This window comes from Pipistrellus kuhlii, unplaced genomic scaffold, assembly GCF_014108245.1.
Source record: "Pipistrellus kuhlii isolate mPipKuh1 unplaced genomic scaffold, mPipKuh1.p scaffold_m20_p_6, whole genome shotgun sequence".
In the NCBI taxonomy this organism is placed as follows: Eukaryota; Metazoa; Chordata; class Mammalia; order Chiroptera; family Vespertilionidae; genus Pipistrellus; species Pipistrellus kuhlii.
Window position 1 is genome coordinate 1,902,617 of NW_023425562.1, and position 15,612 is coordinate 1,918,228.

General features: G+C 55.0%; 1 protein-coding gene across 1 annotated transcript in view; it reads right to left on the reverse strand.

Annotated features, from left to right (window-relative positions):
• CDH2 (cadherin 2) overlaps window positions 1-15,612 on the reverse strand; it is a 119,129-nt gene that overhangs the window by 7,765 nt on the left and 95,752 nt on the right. Inside the window, exons 8-14 of the mRNA XM_045574596.1 lie at window positions 13,394-13,531; window positions 12,122-12,307; window positions 10,222-10,475; window positions 9,215-9,357; window positions 8,045-8,278; window positions 7,323-7,556; window positions 6,369-6,508 (exon numbers count right to left, since the gene is read on the reverse strand). Coding sequence (XP_045430552.1) covers window positions 6,369-6,508; window positions 7,323-7,556; window positions 8,045-8,278; window positions 9,215-9,357; window positions 10,222-10,475; window positions 12,122-12,307; window positions 13,394-13,531 — 1,329 coding nt within the window. The remainder of the gene's footprint in view (window positions 1-6,368; window positions 6,509-7,322; window positions 7,557-8,044; window positions 8,279-9,214; window positions 9,358-10,221; window positions 10,476-12,121; window positions 12,308-13,393; window positions 13,532-15,612) is intronic.

Genomic DNA, 15,612 nt, shown 5'->3' on the forward strand with positions numbered 1-15,612 from the left:
GGGATCTCAGAAAGTGGCCTGACCCCTGACCCCTGACCTGGGCCCGCCCAGCTGGTGGGGAAGGTCTGGGCAGGCCTGGCCCTCAGCACCCGTCCAGCTTCCACAGCACCAGCGGGGCCCGGTATACTGTGAGACGCACCCGGCTCTCAGGTGCCGGCAGACGCTCTGCGGATGGAACACCCCCAGATCCCAGCGACATGAGGCGCCACACCCCAGCTTAGCGGAAAATCCCCCGTTCAATGCTGGTATTCGCAGGTTCTGATGCCTTCATCATACAGCTTCCTCTCTTTCTGAACCAGGTGAACCGCTGGCAGCTCTGACAGCAGCTTTGATCTATTCAAGGCTCGGGATGGTCTAGGCCAGTGGTCTGCAAACTGTGGCTCGTGAGCCACAGGCGGCTCTTTGGCCCCTTGCGTGTGGCTCTTCCACAGAACACCACGGTCTGGGCGAGAGTCTATGTTGAAGAAGTGGCTTTAGAAGGAGTTTAAGTTTAAAAAATTTGGCTCTCAGAAGAAATTTCAATTTTGTACTGCTGCTATTTGGCTCTGTTGACTGATGAGTTTGCCGACCACGGGTCAGGCTCTTTACGCGTGTTTTCTCCTTAGATGCTCTGAGCAGCGCGGTGGACGTTCAGCTGCAGTGTCTCCATTGCAGAGTCCAGGAGGCCGAGTCTCCAGAAGCCCAAGTGGCTGGTCCTGGTCGGTCCCTGAGCCACTGAGGCTCAGAGACAGACAGACGGACTCCAGGGCATCAGACCTCAAAGCCGCGACCCTCGCCCTGCAGGTCCAGCCTGAGCATCCGAGAGAGGAGTGCGGAGGGACCGGAATGCGAGGAATGCCTGGAATCACTCCGGGGACCACAGAGAACAGCCACAGGCACGCAGACCCTCCCGGCCGGCACCACACTCGCCCCTCGATAAGGGCCCGCTCACCAGCACCTTGTGACAGGCCCACAAAGAGGGTTTTATTAGCACCTTTAGAGGAGGAGGCAGCCCAGAGGGGTCCAGTAACTTGCTCAAAGTCACATAGCAAGTCTACGATCAGGATGGGAACCAAAGCCAGATGTGTCCGACTTCCAAACGCTGACCTCAAACTTCCCTCTGTCGCCTGGGCCCACCAGAGCCTCAGCCGAGCTCACTGAGCTAACTGAGCTAGCCGGGGAAGGCGGGGGGAGGGGCCACCCGGGGGAGAGCACAGGCGGCAGGGGAGGGGTGGCAGGTGCATGGAGCAGGACAGGGCAGCTGGCACGTGAACTTGATAGCTGGCAAAGCGCAGGCTCAGCGTGGGGAAACCGGCTTTGGCTTTGCACCGAGCCATATACGGGCCGGGAGGAAGGAGAACCCACAGCAGGAAGCTGGGAGCTGGGTTAACACATGCTTCTCTACGACGAGAAAGGTCATCTCACTCGTTTGTGGAACCTCATGAACGGATTGAACTGATGGACAAAACAGACCAGAGCCACAGAAGCGTGGACAGACTGCGGAACCTCAGCGGGGAGGCTGGGGAGGGCGGGTGCGAAGAGATCCACCAGCGAACTTGTCTGCACACAGGCATACCCTGTGGACACGGACAATGGGTGGTGAGGCCTGGAGGGGGGGGAAGGAGCAAGAGGGGGAGGGGGAGAAACAAGAGCGGGCTGGAAGAGGTTAATGGGGGAAAATGGGGACCTACGTAAAACTTTCAACAATAAAGATATTTTTTTAATATATTTTATTGATTTTCCACAGAGAAGAAGGGGGGAGAGAGAAACATGGATGAAAGAGACTTAGATCAGCTGCCTCCCGCACACCCCCCACTGGGGATGTGCCCGCAACCAAGGTACATGCCCTTCACTGGAATCGAACCTGGGACCTTCCAGTCCGCAGGCTGACACGCCATCCACTGAGCCAAACCGGTTAGGGCAATATAAATATTTAAAAATGAATAAATAAAGTCTCTCTAATGGTTTCTACTGGTCTATGGCAAATACGGATCTAAAAGTCCGCTGCTGGCGGGAGCGGCCGGTGTGCTCAGGGCTCAGCGGTGGGCACGCTGTCCACATGAGGGTGCTGGGGGCAGAGGTCCTGACCGCAGGCTCCCGTTTTAAGCCCTTTGATAAGGGACAAACCCTCTAAATTATACGTCTTTACCGGCCTGTGCCGCTCTCCTCACACAAATTACAATGTGTAGGATGAGAATTATAAAGAGAATTGCAGAGACTTCAGACCATGCTCAAGGTCACTGGGTGCCTGGCCTTCATTCCGAAGATTATAGAGGAGAAACAACCCAACAAGAAGTCTTCAGTTGGCTCCTAAAGCTCCGGAGAAAAAGCGGAGCCGGAAAATCCTCACGTTTGTCCACCTTTAGGATGTGAACTTCCCAAAGAGATGGGACTTCCCATGGCGGCCGGGGACATTGATTGTCCTGAGGTTCGGAGCACGTGCTATTTGGCAACGACCCCTGGAAATAGGCCTGGGATAGAGTTTTTCAAAGATTAACGCTGCAAGTGGCGAAAAACACATTTCCTTCCACCTCGGATCGACAGTGTCTTCAGTTGGATATGATTTTGGGAGAATTACGAGGAAATCAGCAGCTAAAGCTCTGGTCCTGGCGTTTCTCGTTCCCTCCCACTGCCCGGCGGTGCTTCACGGCTGGCTCAGAAAATGGTATCGCGGGTCTACCTGCAGGCACGTGGCCGTGTTAGAGAAGGTGTGGAATAGAATGCTGCCCCAGCAGAAACAAATTCCGGAATCCCAGGCCCCACTGTGGGCAGGCGGCACGGTGGGCCGTGTATGGGACTGAGCAGCTACGTGCCCGGGAAGTGGTGCCCACGCTCATTATGGCCCCACGGGGACACGGGTGCTGCCTCGTGCTGGATGCCCTTCCCAGCCCCGAGGAGCCAAAGCATCAGCCGCTTTCCCACTGCCCCGTGGCCTGGCAGGAGCTCCATCCATGGTCCCCGTGCCCCTCGGACCCGCCGCCCCCCACAGCCCAGCCCCAGCTGCATGGCCCGCACACATGCCTTGGGGTCTAGCAGAACAAGGGCTTTGGAAGGATGCTCCTCCTGCAACCTGACCCTTAGCCAGAGCCAGTCCTGGGGTCCGGAGAGCCCATTTCCCAGACTCTTCCCAGCCTCCCAGAGGCACCTCAGTCCCACCTCCTCACCCCAAGTTCCCCGTTCTCAACAGAAACGGACACATCGGCCCTCAGACAAGGCCGGCCCTTCCATCTCAGCCTGACCGACTATTCCCTCTGAGAGGAAACCCAAAACTCAGGAATAAGGAAGTGGCAGTGCATGGTGGGGGACTCCTGCTTGCAGGTGGGGATGGAGAGAGGAGTAACTGGGGGCATGATGAACAGTGTGCTCTAGCCAACAGCGCAGCACAGCAGCTTCATAAAACAGTGGTTCCCCAGGATCCAGTACGGGGAGACGGCACCGCTGTGTTCTGGTCTCTGCTGAGGAGGAGGCCGAGGGGCTTGGCTGCTCACAGGCGGGCAGGAGTCCACAGCTGACCCCAGGCCCACAGTGACCTTGAGTCAGGGACGGCGGGTGGGCCTCAAGGGTTTCCAGGTCTCTGCACCCCATCCCTCTGTCTGGGCACCCAGCCTGGGTTTCAGAGTTTAGCGCCAGCTGCCCAGATGGCACGCCTGGCTTTTTAAATACAATAACGGGGCCACACAGACCGCATTTCCCGACGCCAGTGCTGTGGATGTCTGCATGTGCTCCACTCTGCAAACCGCCTTTCACCAGTTAATGGGGTCTCACCTTCGCTTGTTCTCCAGCCAGGTGACTAGTGTCCTCTAACCAGCTGTGGCCCAGGGCCCAGGGGCCAGCCCCGCGGGCCCCCACTGCCTGCCCACGCTGGGCCGGCAGGACAGAAGGACGATGCCCTGACCCCGCCCCGGGCAGTAGAGCTCGGCCTCCCGGGCAGGCCGGCCCGGTTTGGGAACTGGACTGGTGGCAGCACCAGCTGCACAGGCTGCTGGGACGATGACGAGAGACACGCAGACTCAGAGCGGGCCCCGGGCCAGACACAGAGCCGTCCAAGATGCTAGCGCTGGCGAAGGCGGTCCCCTTTCCTGAAGACACGGGCACCTCAGAGGGAAAGTGACGCTGCCAGGGGTGCGCTGGTGGCATCGAGCCTCCGCAGAGGCACAAACGCAGAGCTCCGGGGAGAGGGCCCGGCGCGCACGCGGGTGGGAGAGCCGGCCAGGGGAGCCGGCCTGCGTGCAGGAGGACAAAGTGACTGTGACAGCCTGCTCTCCTCGGGGAGTTCAAGGTCAGGACCGGGCTGGACTCAGAGCTCCGAATACAGGCTGGCGCAGGTTCCCATGGGAACACGGAGAGCAGACGCCTGATTTAGCCGGGACGGCCAGAGGCATCTGGAGATGATCCGTGGTGGCCTGTTAGGCACTAAAGCGTGAAGGGACCGGCACAGGCAGGTTGCCCAGGCGGCTCAATGTCCTGTAGCTTTAAGATGCAGAATGGAGGGGTGAACAGAGGAGATGCTAAGTCATCAACCCTCGCAGTCCCCGGTCCTGGAAGCCACACCCCGGTCCAGGAACTGGGGGCTCTTCCCCCGTCTCTGGCCCTGGATGCTGCCGAGGGGGCTGCCTGGGTCACGGAGGGTGTGGGGATCCTTCGACCAAAACACGAAGTCTGGCCTCGGCGGTCACAGAAGAAGCAGATCTGATAGGAAGAGGCGAGCCGGACAGATTGCCCCATCGGGAAGGTGGACAGAAAGCAGTCCAGTCCCACCCGAGGGTTTATCTCAGAGCAAAGAAAACCTCAGCGGTCGGGACGAGAACGGGTGGAGGATTTATGACGATGGTTTGGCTGCCTCGTGGCCACAGACACCTTTTACCACGTGGTCTCGAGCGTCTATCTGAGCGCACCAAGTCAATAAAGGAAGGAAGTCCTTCCTAAAATAACTACAGCCATCACCGTCCCTTAAACAATTTCCTACAGGGATGGAGTGAGGGCGAGATGGACTGAGGTCATGTGACCCATCGGGTGCCCGGTCCAGACCAGCGGATGCTGAGAAATCCTGTGGTCCTTGCCTCTCAGCCTCCAGTTCTACGCAGCACCCAGTTATGCTCGGTGTCCTTCCACTTAGCACTATTTTAAAAATATGTATATTTTTAATGATTTCAGAGGGGAAGGAAAAGGAGAGAGAGAGAGAAACATCAATGATGACAGAGTCACTGATCGGCTGCCTCCTGCACGCCCCCTACTGGAGACCGAGTCCTCAACCCGGGTATGTGCTCTGAGCAGGAATCGAACTGTCTACTCTCTGGGTCATAGGTCAACCCTCAACCACTGAGCCACGCTGGCTGGGTACTTATGACTATTTTCAGAGAAGCTTCCTTAAGTTGGATATAAGTTTAGGCCGAGAAAATGACTGAGAATGACATGAAACATAAAACACCAGAATGAGATTTATGAAATAACGCGATCTACGCAGTTTTTGCTAATCTTGAACATGGCTCAGGAGAGTGAAAGCCAGATTAATTAAGGAGGAAGCCAGGCATGAATTTGAATATCCAAAGGCGGTTCTAAGCCAGAAACTCTGGGGCCCATTCACAGAGCCACTTTGATTGGCCAGTATTCACAGCAGCTTCACACACACCCAGGCTTCTGACGCACCCTAAATCCACTCCTAAACAAGAGAGGCGCCGAGTCCATGGGCCAGGCAGGGCAGCGGACACTGAGCCGGTCTGGCGTGGCCCGGCCACTCCCTGACCACCCCGAAGCCCGCCCCCATGCGCCACGGAGCACGCCCACCCGAGGCCCAGCGAGCAAACACGCAGAGGTCTCCCTGCCCCAGAGCAGACAGCGGGGAGGGGACAGCGTGTCCAGGGAAACTGGCTGTGAGGCACGCTCACGGGCCTGCCAGGCATGCCTACACACACACAGGGTGTCCCCCAAACGTGTACGCACACTTTAACCGCCCATAGCTCCATTTTGAAAATGAGATGTATTTTATCGAACACCGCCTTCGTAAGTATTCACAGTGCGAGTATACACTTTGGGGCACCCTGTGCATACCTAAACCCCAATATAAGAAACCACTTTTACTCAATTTCTGAATGTCCGATGGAGAGAAACTGTAGATGAAAATATTTCACTACCACAAATATACCTAGAATTGGGTTGCAACCCAGGATCCTTAAGACAACGTCAGTGACTTTCTCACCCAGGAAACACCACGCCGGACGCTCTGGGAAGAGCTCAGGAGGCGCCGCACCCGCAGGGACAGCTGCCCCGGGCTGCCAGTGCGGCCACGGACACACGTCTGGTGCCGCTCTCTCCCCGCGGGCCTTCACGCGTGTCCTGTCCTTCAGAGTTTACGATCTCCCACGTTCATCCCAGAGCTAGCTCGGGCTCACCTGGTCCTCCTCGCCGCCCCCCTCCTCGTCGTACTTCAGGATGTTGTCCCTCACGTCGTCCTCGGGGTCGATCAGGAGCTGCTTGGCCTGGCGCTCCTTGTCCCGGCGCTTCATCCACACCACGAACATCAGCACGAGGACTGGGGGGCAGAGGGGACAGGCGGACACGGTCACGGCGGGCACTCCGTCTACGGGACCGCGTCTGCAGCGCTCGCAATCCGCACGCTGTGGGTGGAACGCTGCCAGGCACCTTTTCCCCGCCACCTTCCCTGGCCTCACACTGAGAGACGAGATTAAAGCAGGGCCCGCCTCTGGGGTTGGCGTGTGGAGACCTGGGCCGGGCCCCAGACCCGGTGCCCGTGAACTCACTGGGCGGATGCCTGTGCTCAGTGCCGTCGCCCATGCCTGGGGCCGATGACCGTTTCCACCTTTCCCGTGGGCCTGCCGGAGGACACTCGGACTAATGAAATGATCTGTGCCCGGCCAGCCAGGCTCCGTGGTTGAGAATCGTCGACCCATGAACCAGGAGGTCCCAGTTCAGTTCCCGGTCAGGGCACACACCCGGGTTGTGGGCTTGATCCCCAGTGGGGGTGGTGCAGGAAGCAGCCGACCTATGATTCTATCTCATCGCTGATGCTTCTGTCCCTCTCTCTCTCTCTCTCTCTCTCTCTCTCTCGCCCTCTCCCCTCCTCTTTGACATAAGTACAAATATATTAAAAAAGAAAAATGAAGTAAGAAAGCGGCAACAGGGCCTGGGCGGGGCTTGCTACCAACACCACGTCAGAGCAGGACGGACAGGGGCGCCCCTCCCAGCTGAGGGGAAGTGCCGTCCCCATGGGACTGGGGGACCACGCTTGGGTGGCGGGGGCTGGGGACACTGGGAGAGGCGATGTCCAGGCGCCCCTCTGCTCGGCGGCCCAGCAGCAGGGGTGGAGCCGGGGCCCCGGGCCTCACCCAGCAGGATGATGATGCAGAGCAGGATGGCCACGATGGCCCCGGTGCCCAGCCCGGCGCCCACGATGCGGTCCACGTCCGTGCAGTCCCCGTTGGAGTCGCACTGGCACACCTTCACGCGCAGCACCGAGCTGTTGGACCTGGGCGGGTTCCCCGAGTCCGTGATGATGATGGGCACGTCGTAGATGCCCGCCTGCAGGAACTTGATCTTCAGGTTAAGCTGAGCGAAGTCACCTGCGTTAAAAAAAAAAAAGGCCCAGTGAGAGGGACCACCGCATAAGATGGGAAGCACCAGCACCTTCCAGAAGAAATGTTCTCCCTGACAGCAGATCCCAGCATGCTGTGCGGTGAAGGCACGCTGGCTTTCAGGGCTTTGCTGTTTTTTTCTTTAAAGACATTTTATTGATCTTTTAATAGAGAGGAAGAGGGAGGGAGAGAGAGTTAGAAACATCGATGAGAGAGAAACATCGATCAGCTGCCTCCTGCACACTCCCTACTGGGGATGTGCCCGCAACCAAGGTACGTGCCCTTGACCCGAATCAAACAGTCCGCAGGCCCATACTCTATCCACTGAGCCACACTGGTTTCGGCAGGGCTTTGAGGTCTTACACGTTAAGTGGCTGTGAAGACAGACTAAATGAGAAGATTATAAACCACTAACACAGCCTGGTCCTACCAGGCGGCTCCAGGGCACAGGCACTTACATAACGAGCCGTTCTCACCATTGAGCCGCGTGATGGTCCAGTTCCTCTTGATGCTGGCGGGAGCCAGGGGCAGGTCGAAGGCGAAGGGCCCGGCGTTGGGGTCGATGTCGTAGTCCAGGGCGGTGATGTTGATGGCGTTGGGGGCCGGCGTCTCGCAGGTCTCGGCCTCCTGGGGCAGCACCTGCGGGGCGTTGTCGTTGATGTCCAGCAGGTAGACCTGCAGCGTGCCCGTCCCGCTCATGGGCGGGATTCCTGAGGGAGACAAGCACAAGCCGCGCTGAGCACAGCCGGTACCACCACGCTCACCGACGGCCCGTCACCACGGACAGAGAAACACCGCTGCCGGTCCCTCCCAACGACTTACAATCCAGCCAACACCCACACAGACAGGCAAAACGCGGTCCCAAAGCCGATACCCTGAGGCTCCCGTCCTCAATCAGCCCAAAGCCGATACCCTGATGCTCCTGTCCTCGGTCAACCCAACGAACAAACCAAATTAAGAGTTTCTGAGCTCATGACAGACTAGAGGCAGAGAATTAGAAAGAGGAAAAATGCCCGAGACGGACAGATGGACAGATGGATGGCAACAGAAATATTATACAGAGACCACTCCAGGAACCACCGTGTCCGGGCCACGGAGGGCGGACTCCACCTGCAGTGACAAGGCCCGACCGGCAGCAGGACACAAAACCCCAAAGGCCGGTCATCACCACTTGAGGCCGCCAGGAGGGGGTGGACATCATGCAGCACAGGGGTATGTCCCAGATACCCCCGGAAGTGGAGCATAGGAGCTGGGGCCTGAGAGTTTTCTAGACCAGTGGTGGGCACACCGCGGCTTTCGAGCCACATGTGGCTCTGGCCCTTCGGAGTGTGGCTCTTCCACAAAATACATGTGCGTGCGCACATGCGATTGAAACTTTATGGCCCATACACAGACATCGGTTTTCAGCCTGGGCCAGTCTATTTTGAAGAAGTGGCTTTAAAAGAAGTTTAAGTTTAAAAATGTTGGCTCTCTAAAGAAATTTCAACCGTTGTGCTGTTATATTTGACTATGAGTTTGCCGACCGCTGGTCTAGACAACTGGGCCTCACAGGAAACCTCATGTCTGAAGGACACGTTCCCGAGGGGCTCTCCTCGCTCTGAGGACAGACACGCAGGAGGCCGCGGAGCCTGGCCGGAAGGACGCACCGTTGTCCGAGGCGAGGAAGGTGGCGTTGTAGATGTTGTTCTTCACGTGGGGGGATTCCCGGTCCAGCACCGCGATCGTGGTGATCTGCCCGTTCACGGGGTCAATCCTCAGCCAGTTGGCAGGGTCGGATAGCTTTGTGTATCTACAAAAGGAAAGTGCAATGCGGTTATTTCTTTGTGCGTGAGACTTAGGGGAAAAAAGCATACTTTACCGGGTTAGTTCCAAATGCAACCAGTGAATCAGCTTGCACGTTTGCAGGTGACGGCTGGAAAGATGTGGTTAACGTGGGAAGTGTTTCTGGGAGGGGGGAATGGGGGGTGGTTGTCTCTCAGCCCAGACTGCACCCTCTCAAATCTGGGATCCCTGGAGAGGTGTCCGACTCACAATCCAGGACTGTTGGCTTCCAACTGCTCACCTGCCTGCCTGCCTAATTGCCCCTAACCGCTTCTGCCTGCCAGCCTGATCACCCCCTAACCACTCCTCTGCCAGCCTGATCAACGCCTAACTGCTCCCCTGCTGGCCTGGTTGCCCCTAACTGTCCTCCTCTGCCGACCCAGTCACCCCTAACTGCCCTCCCCTGCTGGCCTGGTTGCCCCTAACTGTCCTCCCCTGCTGGCCTGATCGCGCACAACTTCCCTCCCCTGCAGGCCATCTTGTGGTGGCCATCTTGTGTCCACATGGGGGCGACCATCTTTGACCACATGGGGACGTCCATCTTATATGTTGGAGTGATGGTCAATTTGCATATTACAGCTTTATTATATAGGCTATTTAAAAAATTAAAGGAGCCAGAGCACATGTTCTTCCAATAAGACTGGAGCTGATCCACTCTTAAGTCTCCAATGCGCTCTATTCATCGATCTACTGCGGTTTATCAGGGAATAAACAATACTCTCGTAATAAGGAGCTCTGGATCCAGTGGGAATCTCAGGCTCAAGCACTCCCTCTGACGCACAGCCTAGAACAGACTGGGAGTGGCGAGACCAGCATCAGCTGCATCGGGTACCTAATGCTCTGCTGCATGTATCGATCCGGGTCCTGAGCGGTGAACGTGGTCAGCATGGTCCCAGAGTGAAGGCCTTCCTCCTGGCGAATGATCTTGGGATTTGGGACGAAATAAGGGTTTTCGTTCACGTCAATGACGGTCACGGACACAGTTGCCGTGGACTGCGGTGGGTGCTGGATCCCCTTGGCTAATGGCACTTGATTCTCCGCAGCAACCGTGAGGACAAACATCCTGTTTGTTTCAAAGTCGATTGGCTGGAGGAGAAAAAGGGAAACCATGGTTTGGTAAGAAGTAATACATTCGTTCTGTGGTTTATCCTTCTATTAACGCCTTCTCCAAAACATTCCTTTTTCGTTTACTCTGCCATAGCTTCTTCTCTGATTTCTGGAAAAGATGCATTTGCATGGTCAGTGATGGAAATGGTGTTCACAATTCAGCTGAGATGTTTATACACCTTGGGTCCTTCAAAGACTTATGGTCACAGAGTAACATGTTACTACCCTGTTTCCCCGAAAATAAGACAGTGTCTTATATTAATTTTTGCTCCCAAAGATGCACTAGATCTTATTTTCAGAAGGTGTCTTATCTTTCCATGCGCTAGGTCTTATTTTCGGAGGATGTCTTATTTTCGGGGAAACACGGGTAGTATAATGACAACGTATTTAGCTACCTCTAAAGTCTTGATTATTTTTAAAAACAGAATGGTTGCTCAAAAATACTCCATCAATAGGTCACTTGAGAGGTTGTCATCAAACTCTGAAAAGGCTGTCCCTCTCTAGGGGGCTGTGCCCAGTGTGTGATAAAGAAAAATAGACCACACCCAGAAAATGTTATTTTTTCATAAAGCTAAACTCGTTCAACTGGAAAGTCCAATCATACTCTGATATATTGATATATGCATTTTAAAGTACATGCACATTTACACTTAAAAATAATAGTACTTAGAAAGCAGAAAAGTGATGTGGTTTTTTTTTTTACTTAGGAAACAAAAATTCTGGTTGTTTTCCAAAAGAATTGTGGGTATTTTCCTGCTCTGTAAGAACAGCACTATAGAGAAAGGCAATGCTCCCGTAACCCTCTGTGTAAATATTAACTTCCCAAGTTCCCTGACGCCTCCTGTCCACGGGGAAGTCACCAGGAGCCCAGGGACCAGCCTGAACTTTGATTCCTAATTCTCTCTGACCACCTGCTGTGGGGGCGCTGACAGCGATGGGCGGGGCACCATGGACAGTGTGGGGAGCTCCCTGCTCCTCACGAATGACCCAGAGCTTTAAGAGTTGTGCACTGATTAGCGCTGCCAGGTTATCACACTTGGAGTTCTTACCTCTTTATTTCTAGCGCGTGGGCTTTTTTTGGGGGGGGTTGGGGAGGGGTTTAGGGGGCATTAAAGAACAGAAGAACCAAACCCGTCAAGCCTTCACCTTAAAAACAGCATTCAAACACAGCAAAGCACCTTCCACACCTTTCGAACGTGTGGACCCTCTTCTTGGTTGCTCTCCCCACCTCACTTCTGTGGTATTTCCTGGCCTGTCCCTGAGCCAGGACCTACCAGCCACCCAGAGGCTAAGAACAGGGGGCGGGGCCACGTCCCTCATCACCACCCACGGGGACCCAGACTTCAGGCTGCGACACGTCACTCTGAGCCACACTCCTGGCAACACGCCGTGGGCGGGCCTACCCCGACGAACAGTGTCCACACTCAGTTCATGACAACGGGACTCCAGAGGTCAGGGACGGACCCCATGCCGGCCTCAACAACTGCCACCACATCCCATGCGGCTCCTCCAGGGCACGGGAAGGAGAAAGCCACCAGACCGGAACGAGCACTGGGGGTCCTGGCCGGCGGCGTGGCCGTGGGCTGGTGGCCCGAGCTCCCTCCTGCCCTCCCTCCCGCCCTCACCTTCACCACGGTGACCAGGCCGTCGTTGCTGTTGGGGTCGGTCTGGATGGCGAAGCGGCCGGTGGGGTCCCCGCCGCTGATCCTGTACACCGCGTTCCAGGAGGGCGTGTGCGGCTGGTCCTTGTCCGTCACCGTCAGGTTGGCCACGATGACGTCCACCCGGTTCTCAGGGACTTCGCCGTAGAACTGCCGGGAAGGGGAGCTCGGTGAGAGGAGCGGCGGGCCCCGCAGGACAGCGTATCTCCGGGGCCACCACAGACTGGGTACTCGGACCACCGCCCTGCCCCGACAGCCCACCCCATCTCCGTTAACCCTGCAGCGGTTCTGTCCGATGTTAAACATAATGAGATGTTAGCCGGCAGACAGGTTTATTTTCCCAGAGATGGCATTAAAATGAGCCTCCGATGGGGGGTCAGAGGATGAGTGGGAGGGGGGAGGACAGGGTGAGTCTGAGGGACCATTTTTCCCCTAGAGATGGCCACTATATGTGGACGAGGTCATAAACATCCGTCATGTCATCCGTGTATGTACCTGGACACTTGCCTAAGTGTTATTTTAAAAAAATATATTTTACTAGAGGCTGATAAACAAATTTGTGCATGGGTGGGGTCCCTCGGCCTGGCCAGTGATTGGGGCCATCTTGCCCAGTCCAGGGGGAGGGACTGCGGGAGGTTGGCTGTGGGAGTACACTGACCACCAGGGGGCAGCTCCTGCATTGAGCACCTGACCCCTGGTGGTCAGTACCCATCGTAGTGACCGGTCATAATAGTTGCTTAGGCTTTTATATATATAGATTGATTTTTTTTTTACAGAGAGGAAGGGAGAGAGATAGAGAGTTGGGAACATCGATGAGAGAGAAACATCTATCAGGTGCCTCCTGCACACTCCCTACTGGGGAAGTGCCCACAACCAAGGTACATGCCCTTAACTGGAATGGAACCTGGGACCCTTCAGTCTGCAGGCCCATGCTCTATCCACCGAGCCACATCAGTCAGAGCATATAAGCGCTGTTTTAACAGCACAGAGCTCTGGGGGGAGCGTGTCTCCGAGGCGGCGTATTTTAACAACCTCATCGGCGGACTTGGTGGCCAAAAGAGAAAAAGTGGCTCGAGTGCCTCACCAGAACCCTGGTTCAAGGACAGGACATGCTGGAGTCAGTAGCCAGTCTGCCGAGAGGCTGAGCAAGTCCCCGCTCCACACACATACTCGTCGCTCAGGACGCGGCCTCCGAGGGGCCCCCGGGGCCGGGTTCTGTGTGGCCGCTGTACTCACCGACATGGCCGTGAACTCGGGAGGGTTGTCGTTGACGTCGGTCACGGTGATGACGGCCGTGGCCGTGTTGGAGAGGCCATAGGTGGGGCTGCCCTCCGTGTCGGTGGCCTGGATTATCAGCGTGTACTGGTGCACTTTCTGAAAGGAGAAGGAGGTAACACACATACAACCAACTCCTCAGGAAGACATGATTGCTCACTAACTGCTCCCCTGCCGGCCTGATCGCCCACTAACTGCTCCCCTGCCGGCCTGATCGCCCACTAACTGCTCCCCTGCCGGCCTGATCGCCCACTAACTGCTCCCCTGCCGGCCTGATCGCCCACTAACTGCTCCCCTGCCGGCCTGATCGCCCACTAACTGCTCCCCTGCTGTAAATGCTCTTCATGCCACACGGCTAGCACAGCCTCATTCACCCCGATCACGGCACCGGGATTCCCTGACGGAGCCGGCTGTCACTGGCCACGGACAGGTCTTGTCTGTCTGGAGAGGCTGAACCGTGCCTTTTCATCTCTGCTCATGGGAAGGTGGTGTGTTAAACTCACAGCTGAGCAGACACTGCCAGCGGCTCTACCCTCCCTTTCCCTGGGAACTTCTCAGAGTCTGAGTGCATGTGATCAGGCCCTCGGGTCCCATTTATTTTATCACATGTCACTTTCTACCCCGTTCAGGGGACTAGAGACAATGAAGAATCTTGAGAGGGAGAAGAAAGCATAAATAATCCACTAAGTATATATGTTTTCCTTTTTTATATTACCATAGGCCCAGTGCACGAAATTCATGCACGGGGGCGGAGGGGGGATCCCTCAGCCCGGCCTGCAAGCTCTCCAATCTGAGACTCTTTGAGGGATGTCCAACTGCCAGTTTAGGTCCCACAGGGATCAGGACTAAACCAGTAGTTGGACATCCCTCTCGCAATCCAACTACCTCTGCCTAATCGCCCCTAACTACCTCTGCCTGCCTGTCTTATTGCCCACTAACTGCTTCCCTGCTGGCCTGAATACCCCCTAACTGCTCCCCTGCCATCCTGATCACCCCTAACTGCCTCTGACTCAGCCCCACCACTGTGGCTTTGTCCAGAAGGGCGTCTGGTCAATCCAGCCTAATTAGCATATTACTCTTTTATAAGTATAGATTTCTTTATTTAGGTGGGATTGCTGAGTCAAGAAGTAGGCCTATCAACAAATTTGACACATACTTACAAACTGCCCACTGAAATATTACCCTCATCAACTGTGTTCAAAACCAACTCCCCAACCCCTTTGCTAAAATGGGATATTTTCCATCTTTAATGTTTGCCAATCTGATGGATCAACAATGGTACCTCAAGTTATTTAGCAAGTTGATCCTATGTACATTCAGAATCATTACATATGCTTACATGTTTGAGGGCGTGTTTTCCTATTTGTATTCACTCTATTATAACAGAGTTGATACAATACTTTCTCCTATTTTAATTCATATATGCTATTCACACCTATAGGGTGTCCCCCCAAAATGTATACACACACTGAATCATTATAAAGGCAGTCATGTAATTGGTGAGGTGTTAAGTTTACCTCACCATAATGCTTCTGTAAACCAAGATATTTCTCAATAATTTAATAACTATTAATTAAATATATTTTATTAATTTAACGATGGTTAAGATACATTTCATTTTCAAAACTGAGCTATCAGTTATTAAAGTGTGTATACATTTCTTGGGGACACTCTGTATATAGAAGGATTACATTCTTAAATGAAGGCAAAACCTAATGAAAGGATTCATGTTTCCATTCTTAGCCCTGGAACACAGTAGGTGTTTCCTATGTGTATACCTGACATACTGCTCTTTGGACATAACACTCATTGTTATAAACAGACCTGCAATGCATATGACATTCACACACAGGCGACTGTTACCAAATGGGCGTCTCTGCTTTCAAATTCTGCTGCAGTGTGCGGGGACGGCCAAACCCAGCCGCACGCACTGCCCCGAGAGTGTGCCGAGCTTGTCTGAGAAGTCTGCAGCCCGAGCTGGCAAGTGTGTATTAGGAAGATCTAACCCAAACGAATGTCTCAGATCACAGGAAACCTCTGGCAATTGGCGCAGATAAAAACATAGGCTGTTTCCACAAATGTTAAGGCATTCTGAACAAGAGAAAACACTTCTTCAAACCCCAACAAGCCGCCACTGCAAGAGCAGCCTCCCTGATTCCCAATATAACCCACGTTGTGAA